The 24388-nt window shown below is 41.4% G+C and overlaps 1 protein-coding gene across 2 annotated transcripts in view; it reads right to left on the bottom strand.

The window, feature by feature from the left end:
• HDGFL3 (HDGF like 3) overlaps window positions 1-16067 on the bottom strand; it is a 105747-nt gene extending 89680 nt beyond the window's left edge. The window contains exon 1 of one of the 2 annotated variants that reach the window (XM_033189178.1): window positions 15399-15637. In XM_033189178.1, coding sequence (XP_033045069.1) covers window positions 15399-15482 — 84 coding nt within the window. In that variant the 5' untranslated portion in view covers window positions 15483-15637. Of the gene's footprint in view, window positions 1-15398 lie in introns of both variants that reach the window. The other variant, XM_033189179.1, reaches the window with a different exon arrangement.
• Between the last annotated feature and the right edge of the window lie 8321 nt (window positions 16068-24388).

Below are 24388 nucleotides of genomic sequence, written 5' to 3' on the forward strand. Positions count from 1 at the left end.
AAACCATAAGGGAAACTGGAAAATATTTCTAGGTGAATGAGAACAAAAACACAACTTACCAAAACTTTTGGGATGTGGTGAAAGAGGTGCTTATAGAGGTGCTTAAGTTATGGCTGGAAACATCGATATTTAAAAAGAAGAAAGATCACAAATCAATAACCTAATCTTCTACCTTAAGAAACTAGAGAAAGATCAAACTAACTTAAAACAAGTAGAAGGAACAAAATAATAAAGCTTAGAATGGAAATAAATAAAAGAGAAAAGTAGAGGAAATAAATAAGATCAAAAGTTTTTTTGAAAAGAACAACAAAATTGACAAACCTTGAGCTAGACTGATCCCCTCGCCAAAAAAAAAAAAAAAAGAGAGAGAGAGAAAGAGAAGATTCAAATAAACAAAAATCAGGAATCAGAGTGGTAAACATTATTACCAACCTTTCAGAAATAAAGGTTATAAAGGAATACTATGAACAACTGTATGCCAAACTATTAGGTAACCTAAATGAAATGAACACATTCCTAGAAAGGCACACACTACTGAAACTGACTGAAGAAACAGAAAATCCGAAGAACTACAAGTACAGAGGGAGAATTAGTAATCAAAAAACTTACCACAAGTAATCAAAAAACTACCCACAAAGCAAAGCCCAGGACCAGATGGCTTCCTTGGTGAATTATACCAAATACTTAAAGAAGAATTAAAACCAGTCTTTCACAAATTCTTTCAAAAAACGGAAGAGGAAGAAACATTCCCCAACTCATTTTTTCAAGTCAGTATTACCCTATTACCAAAATCAGATACTAAGACATCATAAGAAAAATATAGACCAATAACCTTTATGACTATAGATGTAAAATCTCCAAAATAATACAAGCAAACTAAATCCAGCAACCCAGAAAAAGGATTATACACAATGACCAAGAGGTTTTATCCCAGGAATATAAGTTGGTTTAACACATGAAAATCAATCAATGCAATATGCCATATTAACAGGACAAAGGACAAAAACCAATCATCTCAATAGATGTAGGAAAACATTTAATAATAACAAATGCCCTTTCATGATTAAAAAAAAAACAAAACTCAACAAACGAGGAATAAAATGAAATATTCTCAAACTGATAAAAGACATCTATGTAAAACTCACAGCTAATATCATATTTAACGGTGAAAACATCGTATTTAATGGTGAAAACTGAAAGTTTTCCCTTAAGATAAGAACAAGCAAAGATACCTACTCTTTTTTTTTTTTTTTTGAGAAGGAGTCTCGCTCTGTCGTCCCGGCTGGAGTGCAGTGGCCGGATCTCAGCTCACTGCAAGCTCCGCCTCCCGGGTTTACGCCATTCTCTCGCCTCAGCCTCCCGAGTAGCTGGGACTACAGGCGCCCGCTATCTCGCCCGGCTAATTTTTTGTATTTTTTTAGTAGAGACGGGGTTTCACCGGGTTAGCCAGGATGGTCTCTATCTCCTGACCTCGTGATCCGCCCGCCTCGGCCTCCCAAAGTGCTGGGATTACAGGCTTGAGCCACCGCGCCCGGCCTAAGATACCTACTCTTATCACTTGTATTCAACATTGTACTGGTGATTCTACCCAGGGCAATTAGGCTGTTGGGAACATAAAATGGTGTAGCCACTTTGAGAAAGAGTCAGGCAAGTCCTCAACCGGTTAAACACAGAGTTACCATATAACCCAGCAATTCTATTCTTAGGTATATACCCAAATAACTGAAAACCTAAGTCTACATAAAAAGTTATACATGAATGTTCACTGCAGCATTATTCAACCAAATAATGACAAAGTAGAAACAACTCAAACACCTATCAACTGATAAAAGGATAAACAAAATGTATCATGTGATACATACAGGTTCCATAATGTTCGAAAATATGCACAAATATAACAAAAGATGTAAACTTCTTATGTTACAGTGCAATTACTTTGCACTAACCTAATACTATAACCACACACTATAAAACCAAGACAAAAATCTATATTAAATAGAAACAAAATTATAACACCAATAAAATTCAAATTAATACTATTAATTTAATTTTGTTCTTCTGAAATTATATTGTTTAAAACATAAATATGCCTCAGGTTTTTTTGAGTTTAGCATCCTTATGCTGTTCTGAGCTATACAATAAAACAAACCTCACACCACTTTTCTCCACCAGAACTACCACTAGGCCTCCAAGGGTATGGGAATCATGAGCTCATTAGGCAGTCAATACGATATGGGAGGTATAGTAAAAGGAACATCTAGGATGATTTGAGGTGTTTGTTTTTTACAGTGACTGGTTAGATAGTTATCTTTTAAAGCAGGAATACTTGGTGAGGAGGGGCAGTTAGATTACTTTTGACAATAAACTTGGGATACCTGAAGGACATCTGGATGGAACTGTCTATTGCAAGAAATCACAGATCTGAAGCTCAAAAATTGCAAGCCTGGGCCAGAAACACAGATCTGGAAAGATACCATCCTAAAGAGTGGTGGCAGAAGCCAAAGAACCTGAAAAAGCACCATCAGAGAAATGGAATAATCTTTTCATTAAAAAAAGAAACACATGAGGGAAGCCAAAGGAAGAGAATTTTTTTAACAGGGTATTAAATTCCACACAGGCAAAAATGAATGAAATGTGTTATTTGGCTTGGTAGGTCATGATGACCTCTGGGAGAGGGGTGAGAAAGAGACAGTAACGACAGTCCTTTATGAAGCTTCGCTATCAAGGGAAGCAGAGAGAGCAGTGCTTGAAAGAGGAGATAAATTATTTCCAGTCTGAAGAGAAAGAGCTAGTAGAGGGGAAGAGGCTTAAATTATATGAGAATAGACTTTGAGTCACTTTTCTTTTTTCTTTTTTTTTTTTTTTGAGACGGAGTCTCGCTCTGTCGCCCGGGCTGGAGTGCAGTGGCCGGATCTCAGCTCACTGCAAGCTCCGCCTCCCGGGTTTACCGCCATTCTCCTGCCTCAGCCTCCCGAGTAGCTGGGACTACAGGCGCCAGCCACCTCGCCCGGCTAGTTTTTTGTATTTTTTTTTAGTAGAGACGGGGTTTCACAGTGTTAGCCAGGATGGTCTCGATCTCCTGACCTCGTGATCCGCCCGCCTCGGCCTCCCAAAGTGCTGGGATTACAGGTTTGAGCCACCGCGCCCGGCCTTGAGTCACTTTTCTACCCCAACACCTATTAGAGTGCTTGGAACATATCAAACATTCAAAAAATATTCATAAAATGTTGAATAAAAGAAGGAAAAGGGTGGCATCAAACAACAGGAAGAGGGTTTCAGTAAGGAGGATAGGAAAGGGGTAAAGGGGAGGAAAACTAACATCTGATCAATTGTCTATCTCCAGGCTCTTTATCTTCATAATTCTTGAAAAGATCCTGAAAGGAAGGCATTATTGTCTCCATTTTACAGGTGAGTCCACAGAGACTAAGAGATTAGGTAATCTGACCAACGTCACTCATCTGCTGAGGGGTAGAGGCAATATGCAGAAATGGCTTCATCTGCCCACAAGGCTTTTGTTCCCCTACCTTACTGTCTTCCAGAAGAGGGGTACAAATGTGATCTACAGCCAGAGAAAAGAAAAGAAGCAGAGAGAGAGAAAGGGGAAGGGAGGGAGGGAGGGTTAGAGAGAGGTGATTTTCATTTATAAGCAAAGCATAGGAAGGTGTAGTAGTTCAAGCCTGTTGGCATCTATTTTCTCTGTGAAGTATGAAGGTAAAACAATTTGCTGAAAATGAGGGGAAAAGGCTGGAAAAGAATAGTACATGTATCTACTAACATCTGAGGAAGATGTACAAGGAACTGACCTAGGGCATGCCCACTCTTGTTAAGCTGCACTACTTTTGTCATTTGCTTTTACAATATAAAAATAAGGGACACGCTTGTTCTGGGTTACCTGATCGCTTGTAGCTAAATAAATCTTTGCCCCAGGAGCTTACTCAAAACAAAGAATGGAGACCATGATGTTTCATAACTCCACCAAAGGCTTTGTCCTTCCCCTGACACCACACATAGCATAAGATAGGGTCAGTGCTGGGCTGGAGAACAGCCAGAGTTCTTGAACACCTGGCATATCATAAAATTTAATCTAATCTTATTTTTTTACCTCAAAATATTTCCATTTATAATAGTACAGTGGGTCTGTTTTCTAATAAAACGTTACATATTTTACAAGAGTCAGTGAGCCAGATATAAGACATAAAACTGTGCTTACAGTAACTTTTCAGAAATGTATCTTTTAAAGAATTGAAGAATGCCTTCCTATCATCAATACCAGGTTCTCTCTACTCAGATTGCTGTATCTCATAGCAGCAAGGAAATCTCTTTCTGATGGGACAAAATAATTAAAAAGGAAATACAAAACCGTTAGAAATGTGTTAATCGCAAAAACTGTACATCCACTTTAAAGGGTACCACGAACCTGTCCTATCTTCAAGTTTTTGACCTTCATAAAAGCTCATCATCTTCAGTCATAGATAGCTTGACACCTCCACTGTCTAGTCCCACAAACCAGGAAAACCCCACAGCCTCAATATCATCAGCCAGGGAACACTAGTTTGTCAAACAGTGTATATAACTGGGTAGTCAGCAAATGTGTGGAACTTATTACCTTTAAGTAGTCAATTATAGGCCGGGTGCGGTGGCTCACGCCTGTAATCCCAGCACGCTGGGAGGCCAAGGAGAGTGGATCACCTGTGGTCAGAAGTTCGAGACCAGCCTGCCCAACATGGCAAAACCCCATCTACTAAACATATAAAAAATTAGCCAGGCATGGTGGCGGGCACCTGTAATCCCAGTTACTTGGGAGGCTGAGGCAGGAGAACCTGTGGGGCGGGGGTCGGCGGGGGTGAGGAGGGTGGCAGAGCTTGCACTGAGCCAAGAACACACTGCTGCACTCCAGCCTGGGGTGAGAGAGACTCCGTCTCAAAAAAAAAAAAAAAAGAAGCCAATTAATTATATATTTAGTTGTTGCTACATTTGCAGTTCAAAGATTAAAAGGAAGATGAGAATGAAAATCTATATAAGTTTTTGGGATCAGAGGAAATACTGGCCTGGATAGTTCAATGACCCAATACACTATTGCTTTAATTTATGTTCGTGTGACCTTCATGTAAGACTGTGGCTATAGCAGAATAAAAAGCTCAGGACTGTTAACAAATCATCATCTCAAAAATCCAACTTCTGTTCTATATAAACACATACAACTCACATAGATTACTTTCCCTTTGGCCTACTGACCAGACCAGTGTTTTTCAAATTGTAGGTAATGAAACTGATCTAGTAGGTTGCAATCTGACTTTACATAAAATGAAATATAAAAATATCAGAATGTATCACATATAGTAACTACAACTTGAAAATTTTTTTGTTATAGGTGCCTCTTTGTCCATTTTGGGTTGCTGTAACAGAATAACAGAGGCTAGGTAATTTATATAGAAAACTCTACCATGAGTTTTCTTTACATGAGCTAAAAAAAACTCTTATTTAGCTCATGGTTCTGCAGGCTGGAAAGTCTAAGCATTGTGCCAGCATCTGCTCAGCTTCTGGTAAGGGCCACATGCTAAGTCAAAACATGACAAAGAAGGTCAAAGGGAAAGTGGACACGTGAAAAGCAACCAAACAGGAGGAAGAAACTTGCTTTATAACTCACTCTTGCAAGAACTAATCTATTCCCAGAGAACTAATCTAGTCTTCAGAGAGGAAGAATTCACTACCACAGGACCAGCAACAGTACCCAAACACCTCTCGCTAGGCCCCACCTCCCAACACCGCCACACTGGGGATAAAATTTCAACATGAGTTTTGGTGAGGACAAACGGATCATATAAAAATCTCAGAGAGTGTGTGTGTGCATGCATATGCACATACTGGGACAGGAATTAATATTTATTTCTCACTGTAGGTTATAGTCAAAAAACCTGAAAGCCATTAGACTGCAATCAATCAGCAACAACAACTCATTTCCAAAGTCTAAATATTTTTTTCAAAATTACTGACTTCATCATCATGTAGTAGAGTCCAGTGAAGGAGATAAGAAAAGTTATAACTTGTTTTAAAATAGTTGGTTTCAGGCCGGGCGCGGTGGCTCAAGCCTGTAATCCCAGCACTTTGGGAGGCCGAGACGGGTGGATCACGAGGTCAGGAGATCGAGACCATCCTGGCTAACCCGGTGAAACCCCGTCTCTACTAAAAAAATACAAAAGACTAGCCGGGCGAGGTGGCGGGCGCCTGTAGTCCCAGCTACTTGGGAGGCTGAGACAGGAGAATGGCGTAAACCCGGGAGGCGGGGCTTGCAGTGAGCTGAGATCTGGCCACCACACTCCAACCTGGGCGACAGAGCGAGACTCCGTCTCAAATAAATAAATAAATAAATAAATAAATAAATAAATAGAATAAAATATTTGGTTTCATTTTGAACGTCAAATAGTGGTCTAGAGCGAATTAATTTTCAAACCATTCAACATATAACTCTAAAATCTAACTGAAAATTTATACTATTCCCTCTGAACAAGCATTTCCTCCAAAATCAAACATGTCATTAATACTAAAGTACTACTTCAGTGTCAAAGGAAAAGGAAATAGAGATCCGAAGTTGAGTTTATTTTCTGATCTGTCTACATTATAAAAAGTCCTTAATCTTCTGTGAAACTTATTTTTATGTGTGCTAACCACTACTGAAACTATCACTTAAAACCACTCTCATCTCGTATTTTGCAACAGAAACTGAGAAGTCACTACTATGTGATCAGAAATCTTCCAGTCCCCATACACACAACCTGGCAGTTACCACTGACTCCCCTACACTGACACCTCTACTTCTGGGCAGCTGTATAGATTCTATATTCAGACTTAGAGAATCTACTCAGAATATGAGTTTCAATGATCGGACAAGAAGAGTAGCTTATTCTTAGACCCTTTTTCTACATTAATGTGGTCCAATTTATCTTGCCCCCAAATCCTGAAGCCCTGTGGAACTTCTAGAAATGGCCTATCACAGGCCGGGTGCAGGGGCTCACACCTGTAATCCCAGCACTTTGGGAGGCCGAGGCGGGTAGATCATGAGGTCAGAAGTTCAAGATCAGCCTGGCCAAGATGGTAAAACCTGGTCTCTACTGAAAAAAAAAAAAAAAAATTTGCTAGGCATGGTGGTGGGCACCTGTAATCCCAGCTACTCAGGAGGCTGAGGCAGAGAACTGCTTAAACCCAGGAGGCAGAGGATGCAGTGAGCTGAGATCGCCCCACTGTACTCCAGCCTGGGCAAAAGAGAGAAACTCCATCTCAAAAAAAAAAAAAAAAAAAAAAACAACGCCAGGTGTGGTGGCTCATGCCTGTAATCCCAGCACTTTGGGAGGTCAAGGCGGGCGGATCATGAGGTCAGGAGATGGAGACCATCCTGGCTAACACAGTGAAACCCTGTTTCTACTAAAAAAATACAAAAAAATTAGCCTGGTGTGGTGGCAGGCACCTGTAGTCCCAGCTACTTGGGAGGCTAAGGCAGGAACCCGGGAGGTGGAGGTTAAAATGAGCGGAGATTGTGCCACTGCACTCCAGCCTCGGTGACAGAGCAAGACTCCATCTAAGAAAAAAAGAAAGAAAGAAAAAAAAGAAATGGCCTATCACATTCAGTAATTTATAGGATGGGTAACAATGGGAAGTCCCCAAATTCCCAGTCTGGAGCCAACTCACTATTATAAAGCCACAAAGCAGCTCCTAAAAAACATACCTTCCAAGTCACAGAAGCAGTTAAAGACTTGACTACATTCCCTCATTGTATAAATAAGAAGCTTTGTGTTCTTGGGAGACAATTATTTAGCAACTTAATTGGAACTTAATTAGCACACAGTTCTTTCATATACATTTTAACCGTTGATCCTTAGGAAAAAGAAGGGAAAGAGTAAGAATTACCCATCCTATTGTACAAAGAGGTTCACAATAAAAAAGATGCCCAGTCTAACAAACCAAGATAGTGGTGGAATGAAGTACTTGTCTTTTAACCCCTGCTCTGATTCTCTTTCTCTTCATTGCAGGGCTTCCTCAGAAATTTGGAGGATGTCATTCTGAAGGCTTGTGCTCACCAATCATTAGATTACTTTATTCTATTTTTTTTTTTCACTTCTGTGTGGCTCTCTGTGACCATACAGATAGCTATTTACCAGACTAATTGTAGTAAATTCTTATCTAGGTAAAAAGAAGACAAAAAAATAATTTACAATCTCTATCTTCTATTTTAATGAGGGTAGTTTTATGCAGGAGAAATTAATATTTATAACATGAAGGTCAACCCCCTTTTACATAGTTGCCAGTAGTTTAAATATACCATACAAGCAAATTGTTTTAGGTACTAGGACCACTATTGACCTGTAAAGATCCTTTATAGTCAGTACTTCTACTCTACCTGTAGTGAATGACTAGTTGTTTTTTTTTTTCTTTTTAAAGTTCTAATGAGTTACAAACGGACATGTTTATAAAATAATAATAAATTATGAGAAAAATAAAAAAGACATTCAAAATGTAAGCCTCAATTAGTAGATTCACAAACAAACAAAGCTACTCCATCAAACTGCTCTAAAAAATTTCTAAACTCTTATTTCAGTTTCTATACCTATTTTGTCACTGACAAGTAACATTCACAGGACATGCTTTCAGTAGCACTGCAGTGATTAGGACATCTTTTTGTAGTGGATGAATAACTACATCAAGTGGGTTGGATTCTGATCTAACATCTGAGACTTTTGAAACAGAAAACGTTCTCCAATAAATAAAGATATTTGACTAGCTCAAATTATATTTATTATGTAATTTATATTATATAATAATATATTATTATATTTATTATACTTACTGGCCTATAATGCTTTTCTATACACATATTTATTGTACTTACAAGCCTATAACGCCTTTCTAATGCAAACAGGCTTTTCTTTTTTTTTTTTTTTGAGACGGAGTCTCGCTCTGCCGCCCAGGCTGGAGTGCAGTGGCCGGATCTCAGCTCACTGCAAGCTCCGCCTCCCGGGTTTACGCCATTCTCCTGCCTCAGCCTCCCGAGTAGCTGGGACAAACAGGCTTTTCAATGAAGTCGTACATAATCTTAAACCATCAGTTATTTTCCAAAAGAATCACATACAGGCCGGGCGCGGTGGCTCAAGCCTGTAATCCCAGCACTTTGGGAGGCCGAGACGGGTGGATCATGAGGTCAGGAGATCGAGACCATCCTGGCTAACATGGTGAAACCCCGTTTCTACTAAAAAATACAAAAAACTAGCCGGGCGAGGTGGCGGGCGCCTGTAGTCCCAGCTACTCGGGAGGCTGAGGCAGGAGAATGGCATAAACCCGGGAGGCGGAGCTTGCAGTAAGCTGAGATCCGGCCACTGCACTCCAGCCCGGGCAACAGAGCGAGACTCCGTCTCAAAAAAAAAAAAAAAAATGAATCAAATATAATCTCTAATAGTAGAAACTTGACTTCAGAGAATTAATATTATTTTCCAAATTATGGAGGAACAGTAGTCATTAGAGCATTCCAAAGGGGATGTGCCAGGAATAGAGACTCATCTGGTTGAAACGGGAGCACTGGAAAATGTACATATTGGTATCAAAAGTTTAAAGTTCCTATTAGTTCCCAGATTAAGGGAGAAAATGAGACAATTTGCCAATTCCTTGGCAAAGTGAAAGTAGTCCCTGGGAAAAAGACTGAGTGAGCTCGTGCCAGGACTGAACCACTGAGGTACTTCTTAGGCCAAAGTAATGAAGATTATAAACACCTTACTTTATGTTGAGATTAAAAAGAACTTAAGTCCCAAATGATTCTCTGAAAATAATGTGGCCTGGTCTCCAGAAATAAATTTATCACCTTCTAACAGATCATTGTCAAATGCAAAAAACCTGAAAGTGCTATGGATCAGAAACCGGATTCCCAACAAATATTTATATTAAGAAAGGGTATGGAAACACTTCATAATCATGTTTTAGAATTGCTGCAAATTTAATCTATTGCTAGAGATATGAAAAAACTATATCCCTATGCCTCACACAGAGTAGGTGCTCAACAAAAGTTCAATAAGAGTTCAGCTCTTGAAGCTGTATAAATAGGAAGGTCAAATGCTTTATTCTCATGTTTTACAAAGTGAGAGGTTGAAGAAAGCTAGATCAAAAACATGATAAGCAGTCATTTAGTACTAAAGGAAGAGGAAGACACTGATGCAGGTAAACAAATCAGACAGGCTGAAACCAGAACTCAAAGAAAGTCTAAAGAGAACACTCTAAAGTAGAAAATGAAATTTCTATAATAAGTCAAAAGGGAATAGGAAGATGCCACTTGGTAGGAGTGAGGACTCAAAGGAAACAAAAAAAACTCATTGAAAGCTAAAAATAGTGAAATTTAATCCATGTAAAAGTATTAGTTCTCTTTTCTCCCTAACTCATATAAAATGTGTTTTTTAAATTGAGGTATAACTTTCATACAGTATAGTGCACAAATCTTAAATGTACAGCTTGATACATTTTTACATACGTACATCCACGTAACACCATGCAGATCAAGACAGGGAACATTTCCAGTGCCTTCTCCTGTTCAATAACTCCTTTCTACCCACTGCAAACCAGTGACCACTGTGTATTTATTACTGTTTATTGTCAAATAGTACTCCACTGTGTGAATTACACTACAAATCTGTTTACTCATTCTCTTGTTGATGGACATTTGGGTTGTTTCCTGTTCTATTATGAAGAAAGTTGTTATGTCTGAACATTCTTATACAGTATTTTGGTGAATATAAACACTCATTTCTCTTGGGTATGTACCTAGAACAGACTGCTATGTCACAAGGTAAGCATATGTAGATAAAGTCAGTTTTCTAAAGTAACTGTATCAATACACTCTACTAGCAATGTTTGAGAATTCTCATATAAAGTTTTAAATATAAAAAAGTGCTTTAGTTGAGGCACAAGAATTTTGAGGCTTTTTGTTTATATTGTTTTCTGACCTTTTAGAGTAGGGGGTAACATAAACAGAGTGCTCACATCTCAGGGAATGGTTTGGGTGGGGTATGGGAAGAAAACGCGGTGGCTCAAGCCTGTAATTCCAGCACTTTGGGAGGCCGAGACGGGTGGATCACGAGGTCAGGAGATCGAGACCATCCTGGCTAACACGGTGAAACCCCGTCTCTACTAAAAAATAAAAAAATAAAAAAAAAACTAGCTGGGCGACGTGGCGGGCGCCTGTAGTCCCAGCTACTTGGGAGGCTGAGGCAGGAGAATGGCGTAAACCCAGGAGGCCGGGCTTGCAGTGAGCTGAGATCCGGCCACTGCACTCCAGCCTGGGCGGCAGAGTAAGACTCCGTCTCCAAAAAAAAAAAAAAAAAAAGAAAATAGAATTTCAATTTCAGTTTCTTACTCTTTTAGCTAAAAAGTAAATTTTACTAATATTTTATATGCAAGTTGACACTACTAATAGTATTCTTATTCAGATGGTTATGTTTATTCACATTGGGTATACTGTGATTTACTGCCATTTGGTGTGTGCCCGGTTGAGCAGGATTATGGAATATCTACTTCTAACTGAACTAGCTCTCACCAAAGGAACAGGTGGCTAAAAAAAAAGAAAGATTCCTACACAAAAATAGTATTAGTAATGTAGATGCAAGCAAACAACAAGGAAACGTCTAAACTGACACTTCTATTCTAGAAAATCTCTTCAGAAGAACTATGACCATCCATCTAGTCAAATCTCACAAGCAGCAGGCAGAAAATATTCCAAAAATTAAGACTTTAAAAAATATGAACTTATAAGTAATATTATTACTGTTAAAGATATTGTGCAATGAAAATTGTAAAACATCGTTTTCATCAAGTCATCCCTTTTAGTTTGTGTTTATTTTATGCTGTATATAGTAGTAACAGAAAGCACATGCATATATAAAGAAAATTTACATATATTAGGGATGTATGCTCAAATTATTTTACCAACAGGGTACACAAACAGAAGAGTTCAGAGACTCTTGTTTTAGCCTCAGCATTTTTTAGTATTAAGCTAGCTAATCCACAACATAGAGGAACTTCTAATTTTTAAAGCCATACAAAATTAGGCATACTAAATGAGAAACAGCCCAGCTGCTATTTAATGTTAGAATAATACATCTGAACAGTGGGGGAGAAGGAAGGAGGAGGACAGGAATCTACTAGAAAGAGGCATGAGAGTACTTTCGTAGGTACCATTCTATACCTTGGTAGGTATTATGCCAATGTATATCTACGTGTATTTATATTACATATGATATGTATCACATATACTTACATATATCAGACACATATTATATAGAGGTATATTTATATTATACCAATGTATACATTTGTCAAATTCATCGAATGGTAAGTACATTCCATTCTATGTAAATTTTACCTCAAAAGAGAAAAGGATCCATTCAAAGTATTAACCACTAGGTAACAGTATGCACGTGTCTAGGAGTAAATTATGGTGATGTCTGCAACTTACCTTGAAATGCATAAAATAAGAGGAACTATCATGTAGATAGAGGGATGAATATACAAACAGATGCATGAAAGAGCAAGTAGAATGAAATTTAATTGTAGAATCTAGGTGGTAGATAAATGGGTCTTCACAGTACAATTTTTAAAGCTTATCTATGTATTTGAAATTTCTCAGGATAAAAATTAAAAAAATAAATCTGAGTTGAAAGTTGACAAGTAATAATTTAAAATAGTGTAGTGATACAAGAGAAAGTTAGAAATTCAAAAAGGGAAAAGGTAGGAACATACAAGTACCATCACTTGGTGCTTGTAGATACTCTGTATTTGTGAGGTGAGAATTATCCTTATTTTACAGACGAGTAAATGGAAACTTAGAAAGATTACAGAACATGCACAAGGTCACAGTGTGAAGCCGAGCCAAGAGCTGAATCCAACTGTAGGAATTCTGAATCCTCTTGACCTACATTCCTCACAAAGGGCTGCCGAGGACCAAACATCTTCCCTAGAGCAGGGAAGTTGCTTCTCCATTCCTGCATGAACCAGCTCTAACACAAAGTTCCTTCCTACAACATGTACTCTGAAATTTGGCTCCTCCTGGTTTGCCTCCTAAGTTTGAGTCCTTGGGGCCCCAGAGTATCTAATCCCCACATAACTGGCTTCATATCAAGTGATAGAATTTGAAATTTCAGTAAGCAAGACTTTTTTTTTCCCAGTTAGTATTTTATAACACTACCACCTCCACAGCTATAACTAGGTGTAAAATGGGAATAATGCCTCATAGAATTGGGATGAAAAAAATGAAAACATATGTGAAGTATATGCACTGTAAAAAAAAGGGGACTCAAATCTTTTTTTTCTAACCTTTACCTTTCTTTGGAAATTGCAGCATGTCACTCACGAGAAAATACTTTTTTTTTTTTTGAGTCTTAGGTTGCTTCTTGAAGAGCTCGTTAAATGTGAATAGATACAGATTTTTCTTCTGTGTACTTATTTTATCTAAAAATTTTGTTTCCTCGTTTTATTTTCCATTTTGCCTTGATTTGGAATTATCACTTAGAGGGATTTTATATACAATTAGATATACAACTAGGACCACTTCTATAGAATTTTTCTGTTTCACAAATTACTACAGGTGGCCAACCTGTGCAAGCAACATGTTAATGAAATTTTAAGTCTATTTTCTTTTTGACTCTCAGAAGATATTTTTCAAAGGAAAAATTTAAAAAGTCATTATGTTACTAGGAAATGACCAACTGTAATGGTAACCTTTAATTGGCTTTGGCTGTGTTTATATACACACACGCCCTAAAGCTATACATTTCTTACTTGGCAAATAGATTCTGGGATTTTCTAAAGTCACAAATATATTCAGGGACTCCTAAAGTCACAAATCTTGCCTCTCTAAGCAATACTGTATTACAGCATAAAAAATAACCAGTTACTCTACCTTAAAAACTTTGTCTTATTTTAAGGACAACCTGCAGTTCAGATGTGAAGTTATTTTCAGTCTACTGGAACCTGAATAAGACTGTTTTTTCCTCTTGATATCTGAGGTTGTTAGTGTTGGAATGGATCCTAGGGATGATTTTACAGTTGCAGAAATAGATATGCAGACAGTTGAAATGATTAGTCCATAACAGAGCCTGAACCAGACACCAGGTCCCCCAATTCCTGGCCTAGTGTTCTTTCCATTTGACAACCGTGCCAAACCAAATATTTAAAAAGTGATTATATCCATCCATTACTTCAACTTCACTAAATTTCAGTCTGGCCACTCGTGATGTCACTTCCTTTTATGAATGGGTGTATTTTTTTTCCCTTGGTCTTGCTATCTTCACTTGACTACAATACAACATCTTAGAGCTCACACTCTATATTTATGCCAAATTTCTCCATGCCTGTTTCCGTTCCTAAAGGATACCAATATAATCTGTAGAATGCCTTGACCCTCCTTTTCACAAGATTTATTTCAAGCAATCAACTGCCAACCATACAAAAATAAAAATAAATGGGATTTATTCTAAAACACAAAGCATACATGGCAGTCTTGCGTGTCTTCCTCAAAGGGCTCAATAAAAATTGTGAATGCTATGTGTTACATGCAGATGCTTTCTAGAAAAAGAACCCAACGACAACCTTGTTATGTAGGAAGAGAGAGCTATTGTGGACTGTAATAGAAGGCCAAGAATAAGGTTTGAGAGTCTACCTAAAATAAATATGGAGGTGGAAAGGCACAAGAAGCTTGCTGTGGACCCACCAGTCAGAGCTAGGCTGCTAGCTCTCGGCTATCAGAGGTCGGCTTAAAAGAATGATAGGCACCAGAGAGGCACGTACCCCGGGACAATGATAGGGCAGGCGGGGCACCTGGAATCGCGCTCAGGGAAAACTCAACAAGTCTGGAAACCAAAGAGATGGATGAATGACTGCCAAGAGGCTCCTGCTGGCCTCTGGATGACCACTACCCCTTTCCAGGATTTACTGCCCGCCGGCACTCGCCGGCTCGCGGACAGCCGTTCACCCCGCTGCCGTATCCGCCCCGACGTTCGCCCGGGACCCAGGGTATCCACCAACGACCCTGTCAGAAGCCGAAGCCTCCATCTCAGGCCCGCTGCCCCGGCGGCGTGGCTTCCCGGTAGGCACCGGCTTTCCAGGACGAAGGCAGCGTCGGGCCTGCGGGGGCCGGACCCGCCTTCGAAAGTGGGCGGAAGGATGGCCGCCCTGGCGGAGTGCGGGCGCGGCCGGGAGCCCTTGCCTCAGCCCCGGCCCCGTCTTCTCGGTGCCGCGCCGCCCTCAGCCCTCACCACGGCCCGCCGCGAGCTGCGGGCTCGGGGCTGAGGCGATGGGGAAAGGGGGTGGGCGCGCCATCATGAAGGGGAAAATGGTGGGCGGGCGGGCCCGCGCGCGGCCGCGGTACTCACCCGGGCCGGCCAGTGCGGGTAGCCCTTCATCTTGGCGAAGACCAGGTCGCCCGCTTTGTACTCGCGGGGACGCGGACGCGCCATCCCAGCCGCTCCCCTTCCTGGTAGTCCTTGGTCGCCGCGAAGATGCCGGGAGGCCGCCCCCCCGCGGGCCGACGGACTGCGCCGCACTCCCCGCGGGCCTCAAGCCGGGCAGACGAGCGGCCGCTCCGACGAGGGGAAGCGGCGAGGCAGCGGCTGAGGCAAGGGGTGGGCGGGGGGCGCAGCAGGCCCGGCAAATCACGGCCCGGCAGCGGGGGAGGGGAGCCCCCGGCCGTTCGGCGCTCGCCCGCGTCCGGCCGCGCCAAGGTCCCCGCCGCCGCCGCCGCCGCCGCGCGCGCTGCTTACCAGCGCCGCGTCGCCTGCCTCATGTCGCCGCCGCCGGCCTCCCTCCCGGGCTCCCGGGCGCGGCGCGAGCGCCAGGCCTCGCGTCTGCTCCGAATTCCTCCTCGGGCAGCGACCGCAAACACGATCTTATTATTGTTCTCGCGCGCGCTCAGCATCCCCTCCCCGCCCCGCTTCCCGCTCCCCTCCCCTCCCGCGCCGGCCGGTTAATTCCTAGGTACACGGCCGGCTTTCGCGGAGAAACCGAGCGCGGCAGCCCGGCTGCTCGGCGGGCGGGCGGTGGGCGCGTCCTTCCCTAGCACGGAAGCCCGCGCCGGGCGGGCGGGAGCGCCTACTCCGGAGGACGCCAGCCGCCTGCTCTCTTTTGTTCTTGGCCCCGGAGCTGCCTGCCGCAGCCCAGCCAATCACCACCCGGCCGCCCCCTTCCCCTCCCGTCCGCGCCACTCTGGGGGTTCTCCCCACTCGCGCCCCCCGGTCCCACGCACACCTCCTGCTGACTCGACCCCGGCCTGGCTACCCCCAGTCAGCCACTTCCGCGGGTGCTCTCTGGTGAGTGGGGGACAAAGGCGCTCCAGGCCCGGGGGACCCTCTGCTGGGCACCAAGCTGCCGGAAAGAGCACCGCTCCGGAGTCAGCGACCTTGTTGGGTTCTCGCCCCAGGTCTGCCCTTAACAGTGCAGTGTTACCCACCTAGGGCAAGCTATTTAAATGGAGTCCTGGGAGGTTTTCTCATTTGCTGAATGGCACAGACGGGGATTCGAACCTGGAACTACATGAGTCCAAAGTCCATAAGCGGTTATGTTTCTCTCTGTGTGCGTTTCATAGGCCTGCAATGTTTGTGAAAAGGACTTGCTCTGGCCAGTCACTTGTTTCCAATCCTGGCAACCTTTTGGACAACGTTTTTGAAATTAGCATCCCTTTCTGAAGATTTATGTACGTATACAGTTCATTAGCTCTAGAACAACATGTTCATTTACCACTATTTTACTCTAAAGTTTCTAGCTGGCTGCTTTCAAAGACATTTTGAGAGTAAGAATCTTCCTAACACCCTCTTTGTGAGGAGTAAGTAGAATGAATAAGTCGTTTGGAGTCTGCTCAATGAATGAATGCTGCTTCTTTAATCGTGCTGTAGCCCACCTTCTTTAAGGGGTCAGCTGGCATACCTCCTAAATGCTGCTGACTTTCTGTGGCCCTCACCTTGTCACAAGGACAGTTCTCATTTGTGTCTGTATTCTCTGCTAGTTGTGTCTGTCCTCTCTCCTTTTTACAGAAGCTAAAGTTTTCCCCACCATCGGCCTCCCTCGCTGGCCCTGTAGAATGGTGTGTGTGTTTTAACCCCTGCTCTTGTTCTGTGGTGCTGGGCTTCCTATGATGGGGCTTTAAAGTCTCTAGATTTCCTGTGGATTGTTTACTTTGTGAGTAGAGCTTTTACATTACTTTACCAATGCATTTCCTTGCTACTTGCATCTCATGATTTTCCTTTTTTTTTTTTTGTTTTTCTTTTTTTGGTATTGACCTGTACTCACCTGTCCTACAGATTCATTTTTTTCCTCTTTTCTCACTGTGGAAGATGAGTCTAGGTCCTCGTTGCCTCGGTTGTAATAATCTGCTAACATCTCTCTTCTAGAACCTACCGTATGCAGCTGCCATAATCTCACACATTGCTCGTGAAGCTGTAGAATGATTTCTGTATCCTCATATATCAAACTCAGATCCCTCTGACTAGCCGCCAAAGCCCTAGCTGTTGCCTGCTTGCATCTATAGTCCAGCCTCCCTGTGGGCACGGGGTGGATATAGGGAAGAGGAGAGAAATGAGAGGGGAAAGGTTGTCAGTTGGAAGCCAACCAGAGGAGGGCAATAAGCAATGGAGGGACATGATCACAGTTCAGGTTTAGACATTACTTTGGTGGCCAGCATGGGACTAGACTTGAGGGTGAGAGGCTGGGAGCAGGACCTCCATTGATATTCTCTCACCAGGAGAGATAAAACAAGGGCTGAGATAAAGCTTGCTGATTCTTTGGGTGGCAGGTGGGTAGGAAGGGGGAAGAGTAGAAACTGATTCCCTGGTTTCTGGCTGGAGCAGCAGGATGATTAGTTTTGACACTCACCAGGGTGCAGAAATCCATGAAGAATGGGCAAGTTTGGAGATGAGATCTTGAGTGGTTTGGGATGTGTTGAGATTTCCATGGGCCATCCAGAGAGATAGTTAGTGGGCAGCTAAATACACAGCTTAGAGAAAGTGGTCAAGACAGAATATAGACTTTTGAGTGATATCAGTATATAAGTGGTCACTGAAACCATAACAGAGGATGCCCTGGAAACTGTAGAATGAGAAAAGCAGTGCCCAACTTTGGAACCAGGTAACACCAACATCTAAGGGTCAGATAAAAGAAGAATGTAGTGTCATAGGAGCCAAGGAGTAAAAGAATTTCCAGAAGGAAGGAAATGTCTGGGTGGATGCCACAAGGAGGTCAGGTGTGATACGGAAGGAGATAAGTATGTTGAACCTGGTGATTGAGAAATCACTGATGAAAGAGTTGGGAACTGTTTCACTGAATGGTATTGGGAAGACACCAAAGAGTGGTGGATTGAGATGTGAGTAAGAGGTGAAAATGTGGAGGCTAGGAGAAATTTTAGTTTGTAATGAGGAGAAGCAGCCAGCAGAGTGCATAATTGATGGAGTTTGGTAATTTTGAGAAGGTGAAAATTTCTCCCAATCTAGGCTTTGGTTTCGGGTTTGCTCAGCACACGTCATTTGCCTGACTCTCAATCTCTCATCTAACCAAGTCAGACTTAATAATACACCCACATGGTCTCCCTCTGGCTGGTCATCAGGAATCTCCTAATGCTCTTGGCTAAGAGCCCATCTGTCTCTGCAGCCAGGATGGATGCAGACCACCTTGTCAACACATTGCTACTGGGGATGAAGCATTGCCCTGTGGCTTTCACTGCAGACAGAGCTTTCAGACTGGTTCTTCCACTTTATGAAAAGGACTAAGCTGTGGCTATTCCAGAACAATGCTCTATTCAAATATTTAACAGATAATATGTAACTCTTTAAAGATATGATTAGGACCATTAGAAGAGTCTGATTTATTTTAGTCAATGTGGCTAAAATTGGAGCTGCTCTATTTGCTGTATCAAAATAGCATACATTAATTTTACTGCTGAAACATAGAAGGAAATCCATTCACAAATGGTGATAATATCAACTTTCTTTGATCACTTTTTATTTCAGCATCCTCAAATCCCTGTGGGCTAGTACTTCTCCCTGCCGTTGGCTTCTTAATCTATTTTTGCCATCCTCTTCTCAATCATACACATATATGTATATTGTTGATGTGATCCTGTTGTCACTTTCTCCTTTCATATCTTCACTTAGCTTCCTAGTAAAACTCTAACAGTTCCTTCAAATCTTGCCCCCAAATTCACCCATTCCATAATACTTCAATTGCCTCAAATCTATTCCTTTGTCCAAGTTATGTATGAGGTGATACATATAAGATACTTAGAACAGTGTCTGGCACATAGTAAATGGTCACTAAATGTTAGTTGATATTGTTATCTTTGTTACTTACATGGTGTGGTGAAAAGAACTGTGGAAAGGGATTCAGGAAAATTTGGTGTTACACACACACACACACTCACTCAGCATGTTAGAAGAGAGCTCCCTGGGCCTTGCATCAGAGTCCATTTCCATTACTTTTGCCACTAGAGGTATCTCTTAAATGTCTTTCAACCCAATCCCAGGGGACTGGTCTCACATTCCTTGAAAGAGAAAGGGCTGTAAGATATTGTAAGAGAAAGGGCTGTAAGATATTAACTCTTGAGAGTCAAATAAAAGAACTGTAATATACTACCTGTAGTGACAGAGACAACTCCCATGTTGGTGTGAGCATCAGGGGCAGTTCTAAGTTGATAAAAGACACCGTAGAGTCAATGTGGGCCATGAAGGGAGAGGGCTGGGGTTAAATGTTGGGGTCAGCCAGAATTGCCTGAGTAGGGATGGGTAACAGCAGCAACTGCATTTAGGCTACTAAGTAGAGATACAGATGGCACCTCAATCATAACCCCAGAAATATTAATGGTCTTGGAAGGCACTGCTTGAGCTACCTGGGACCTTATTTGGGGACTGAAAAAGGGATTGCTTTAGGTCCTAGGAGTTCTGAGACTGTGAGCCTAAGGACTATTTCATTGAGGTTGTTTTCATTCTCACCTCTTCACTGTTGTGTAGCAGGCTGAGGAGCAAACTGGGTGATTTGACTGAATTACTAGCTAATTGGAGAGAAGGGGTTCAAGATGTGGAAGATATTAAAGGTTTGAAGATTTTTGCAAGTTTGCCTACCATTTGTGCTAGTATTGTTTCAGTAGTAGTGTATATGCTGCTGAAGGGAGCATTAGATTACAATTACATTACTTGTTAGCATTCATTCATTTATTGAGTAAATATTTGTTGAGTACTGTTATGTATCATAGTGTTCTAGATCTAGGACCCATGGGGAATAATGAAGGAATCAAAACTATGCCAAATGAAGTAGTGTTACAGGAGGCTAGGGTATCTATATCTAACCATCTGAAGAGCCACCATATAGAGTGAAGAATGTGGGAGACATTACATTTTGATAGTTCGAGGCCTAGACATGAAGAGGCCTAGTAGCTTTTATTTCACCCTCTCGAAGTGCTGACCTACCATGTAAAGAATCATAAATACCTTGCTAGTATGGAGGAAGAGTGGGGCACATGGAGAGAGGTAGGTCCTGGAGAATAAAAAATGAAAGAGAGGAGAGAGAGGCCCAACCAGTCCCCAACTCTTCCAGTCTCTTTGTTGACTGGAAGCCAGACTTGTGAGCAAAACCATGTTGGATCCTCCAACCTCAGTTAAGCTATCCTGGCCAACACTATGTGGCAGAGACAAACTATCATCATTGAGCCTTACCCAAATCACAGACCATGAGCAAGTAAATAATGGCAGCTGTTTTAAGCCACAAAATTTGGGTCTGTTTTGTTATGTAGAAACAAATAACAGAAGCAGGGTTGAATAGCAGATTAGATATAGCTGAAGTGAGCCAGTGACCTGGAAGATGGATCTAAAGGAAAAATATTCAGACAGAAGCTCAGAGGAAAAAAAAAGGGAGGAAAAAACAGAAAATAACAGTATACTCACACCAACTTTCTATTAGCTAGTATTTGTAAGTTAGCATTATTTTTCTGTGAGATTTGGTGAAAAATCTAATATGAAGTCCCAAATGATGACGAGAGGGAGAGAATGGAATAGAAGCAGTATTTGAAGCAGTGATGGTCAAGAATTTGCCAAAACTGATTAACAATACAGCTATGGATTGAATGTTTGTATCCTCCCACCCCCAATTCATTAATTGAAACTCTAATCCCCAATGTGATGGTATTTGGAGGTGGGGCCTTTGGGAGGTAATTAAGTCATGAAAATAGAGTTCTCATGATAAGGTTAGTGCCTTTATAAGAAGAGATACAAAAGAGCTTGCTTCTTTTCTTTTCTTTCTTTCTTTTTTTTTCTTTTTCTTTTTTTTAGATGCAGTTTCACTTTTTTTGCCCAGGCTAGAGAGCAATGGCATGATCTTGGCTCACTGCAACCTCTGCCTCCTGGGTTCAAGTGATTCTCCTGCCTCAGCCTCGTGAGTAGCCGGGATTACAGGTGCGCACCACCACGCCCAGCTAATTTTGTATTTTTAGTAGAGACGAGGTTTCGCCTTGTTGGCCAGGCTGGTCTCAAACTCCTGACCTCAGGTGATCCGCCCGCCTCGGCCTCCCGAAGTGCTGGGATTACAGGCATGAGTCACTGTGCCGGGCCAAGAGCTTGCTTCTTTTCTCTGCTTCTACCTTATGAGGATACAGTGAGAAGATGGTGCAAACCAGGAAATGTGCCCTCACCAGACACCAGCTCTGCTGGTGCATTGATCTTGGATTTCCCAGCTTCCAGAACTGTTAGAAATAAATGCCTGTTTAAACCACCCAGTCTATGGTATTTTTGTTATAGCAAACCAAATTAAATGAGACATATCAAGCCATAGACAAATAGTATTTTGAAGATCAATCATGACATATTTTTAAAAATCACTCCTAAGAAAATAATAGGAGGCTGGATGTGGTGGCTCGTGCGTATAATCCCAGCATTTTGGGAGGCCAAGGCAGGAAGATCACTTGAATCCAGGAGTTTGAGACCAGCCTGGGCAACATAATGGGCCCCTGTCTCTAACAAAAAAAAAAAAAAAAAAAAAGCCAGGAGTGGTGGCATGCACCTGTAGTCCCAGCTACTTGGGAGGCTAAGGTAGGAGGATCACTTCAGCCTGGGAGGTTGAGGCTGCAGTGAGCTGTGATTGTGCTACTGCACTTCAGCTTAGGTGACAGAGTGAGACCCTGTCTCAAAAAAAAAAAAAAAACCAGCAGCCATAATAGTAAAATTGTTGAAACCCATAGACAATGAGAATATATAAAAAGAAGAAGAAGGCAAAAACACATTATCTTCAAAGGTGCAGCAAAAAGAATGATAGCTGATTAATCAGCAGAAAGAAAACTAGCAACATAAAATTCGAAAGCAAACTATCTTTCAAATAAAAGAAAGAATTTTTAGACAAATATAAACCTAGAGAATTTATCAGCAGCAGACTTGCACTAAATGAAATACTGAAAGGAACTAGTTAGGTGGGAAGAAAATGATCCCAGATAAACAGCAAGATGCAGGTCAAAATGAAGAACAATAGAATAAATATTTGAGAAAATCTAAAGAAAAATAAACTATAAAATTACATTATGATCACTTACTTCGGTTGTATATATGGGGAATTAAAAATTCACAAATAGGGTGGATGTTGTTGTTGTTGTTGTTGTTGTTGTTGTTTTGTTTGAGACAGAGTCTCACTCTGTCACCCAGGCTGGAGTGCAGTGGCATCATCTTGACTCACTGCAACCTTTGCCTCCTGGGTTCAAGCAAATCTCCTGCCTCAGCCTCCTGAGTAGCTGGCAATACAGGCACATGCCACCATGCCCAGCTAATTTTTGTATTTTTAATAGAGATGGGATTTCGCCATGTTGGCCAGGGTGGTCTCGAACTCCTGACCTCAGGTGATCTGCCCACCTTGGCCTCCCAAAGTGCTGGGATTACAGGCTGTCCCGGCTCAAGTAGTGAGATTGAGGTAAGTGAAATAAAAAGGTCTAAGGTCCCAGAATAATACAGAAAGTGACAAAAATATGAACATATTACATTTTAGTTTTTATTATTTTCAACTTTTGTTTTAGGTTCAGAGTTTTTATGTGTGGGTTGGTTACATGGGTAAATTGTGTGTTGCTAAAGTTTGGTGTATGAATGATCTCGTCACCCAAGTAGTGACTATAGTACATGGTAGGTAGTTTTCAGCCATCATCGCTTCCTTCCCCCTTCTCTTTTGGAGTCCCAGTGTCTATTGTTCCCATCTTTGTGTCCACATGTACTCAATGTTTAACTCCCTCTTATAAGTGAGAACATGCAGTATTTGGTTTTCTGTTTCTGTTTCTGTGTTAATTTGCTTAGGATAATTGTCCACAGTGGCATTCATGTTGCTGGAAGGACATGATTTTGTTTTTTTTTATGGCTGCATAGTATTCCATGGTATATAGGTGCCACATTTTCTTTATCCAGTCCACCGCTGCTGGGCATCTAAGTTGATTCACTGTCTTTATTATTGTGAACAGTGATGCAATGAACATACCAGTACATTTGTCTTTCTGGTAGAACAAATTATTTTTCTTTGGGTATATACCCAGTAAGGGGATTGCTGGGTTGAGTGGTAGTTCTAAATTATTTGAGAAATCCCCAAACTGAACTAATTTACATTCCTCCCTACAGTGTATAAGCATTCCCTTTTCTCTTCAACATTGCCAACGTCTATTGTTTTTTGACCATTTAGTAATAGCCATTTTGACTGGTGTGATATGGTATCTCATTGTGGTTTTGATTTGCATTTCTCTGATGATTAGTGATATTGAACATTTTAAAATATTTTTGTTGGCCACATATATGCCTTCTTTTGAGAAGTGTCTGTTCATGTCCTTGGCACATTTTTTAATGGGGTTGTTGTTTTTTCTTGTTGAATTAAGTTCCGTATAGATTCTGATATTAGACCTCTGTCAGATGCATAGTTTGTATTTTCTCCATTCTGTAGGTTGTCTGCTGACTCTGTGGATAGTTTCTTTCGCTGTGCAGAAGCTCTTTAGTTTAATTAGGTCTCATTTGTCAATTTTTGTTTTTATTGCATTTGTTTTTGAGGACTTAGTCATAAATTATTTGCGTAGGCCAATGTCTAGAATGGTACTTCCCAGGTTTTCTTTTAGGATTTGTATAGTTTTAGGTCTTACATTTAGGTTCCTAGGTTTTTTCCTAGGATTTTTATAAGTTTTAGATCCTTTTGCTATAGACAAAACTAACTCTTGGGTTTTGTATATGGCAAAAGGATCTAAAACTTATAAAAGTTATATGGCAAAAGGAACGGGTTGTTTCAGTCTTCTGCATGTGGTTAGCCAGTTATTCCAGCACCATTTGTTGATTAGAGTGTCCTTTCCCCATTGCTTGTTATTGTTATTGTTGACTTCGTCAAA

This window comes from Trachypithecus francoisi, unplaced genomic scaffold, assembly GCF_009764315.1.
Source record: "Trachypithecus francoisi isolate TF-2019V2 unplaced genomic scaffold, Tfra_2.0 Lachesis_group3, whole genome shotgun sequence".
Lineage (NCBI taxonomy): Eukaryota > Metazoa > Chordata > Mammalia > Primates > Cercopithecidae > Trachypithecus > Trachypithecus francoisi.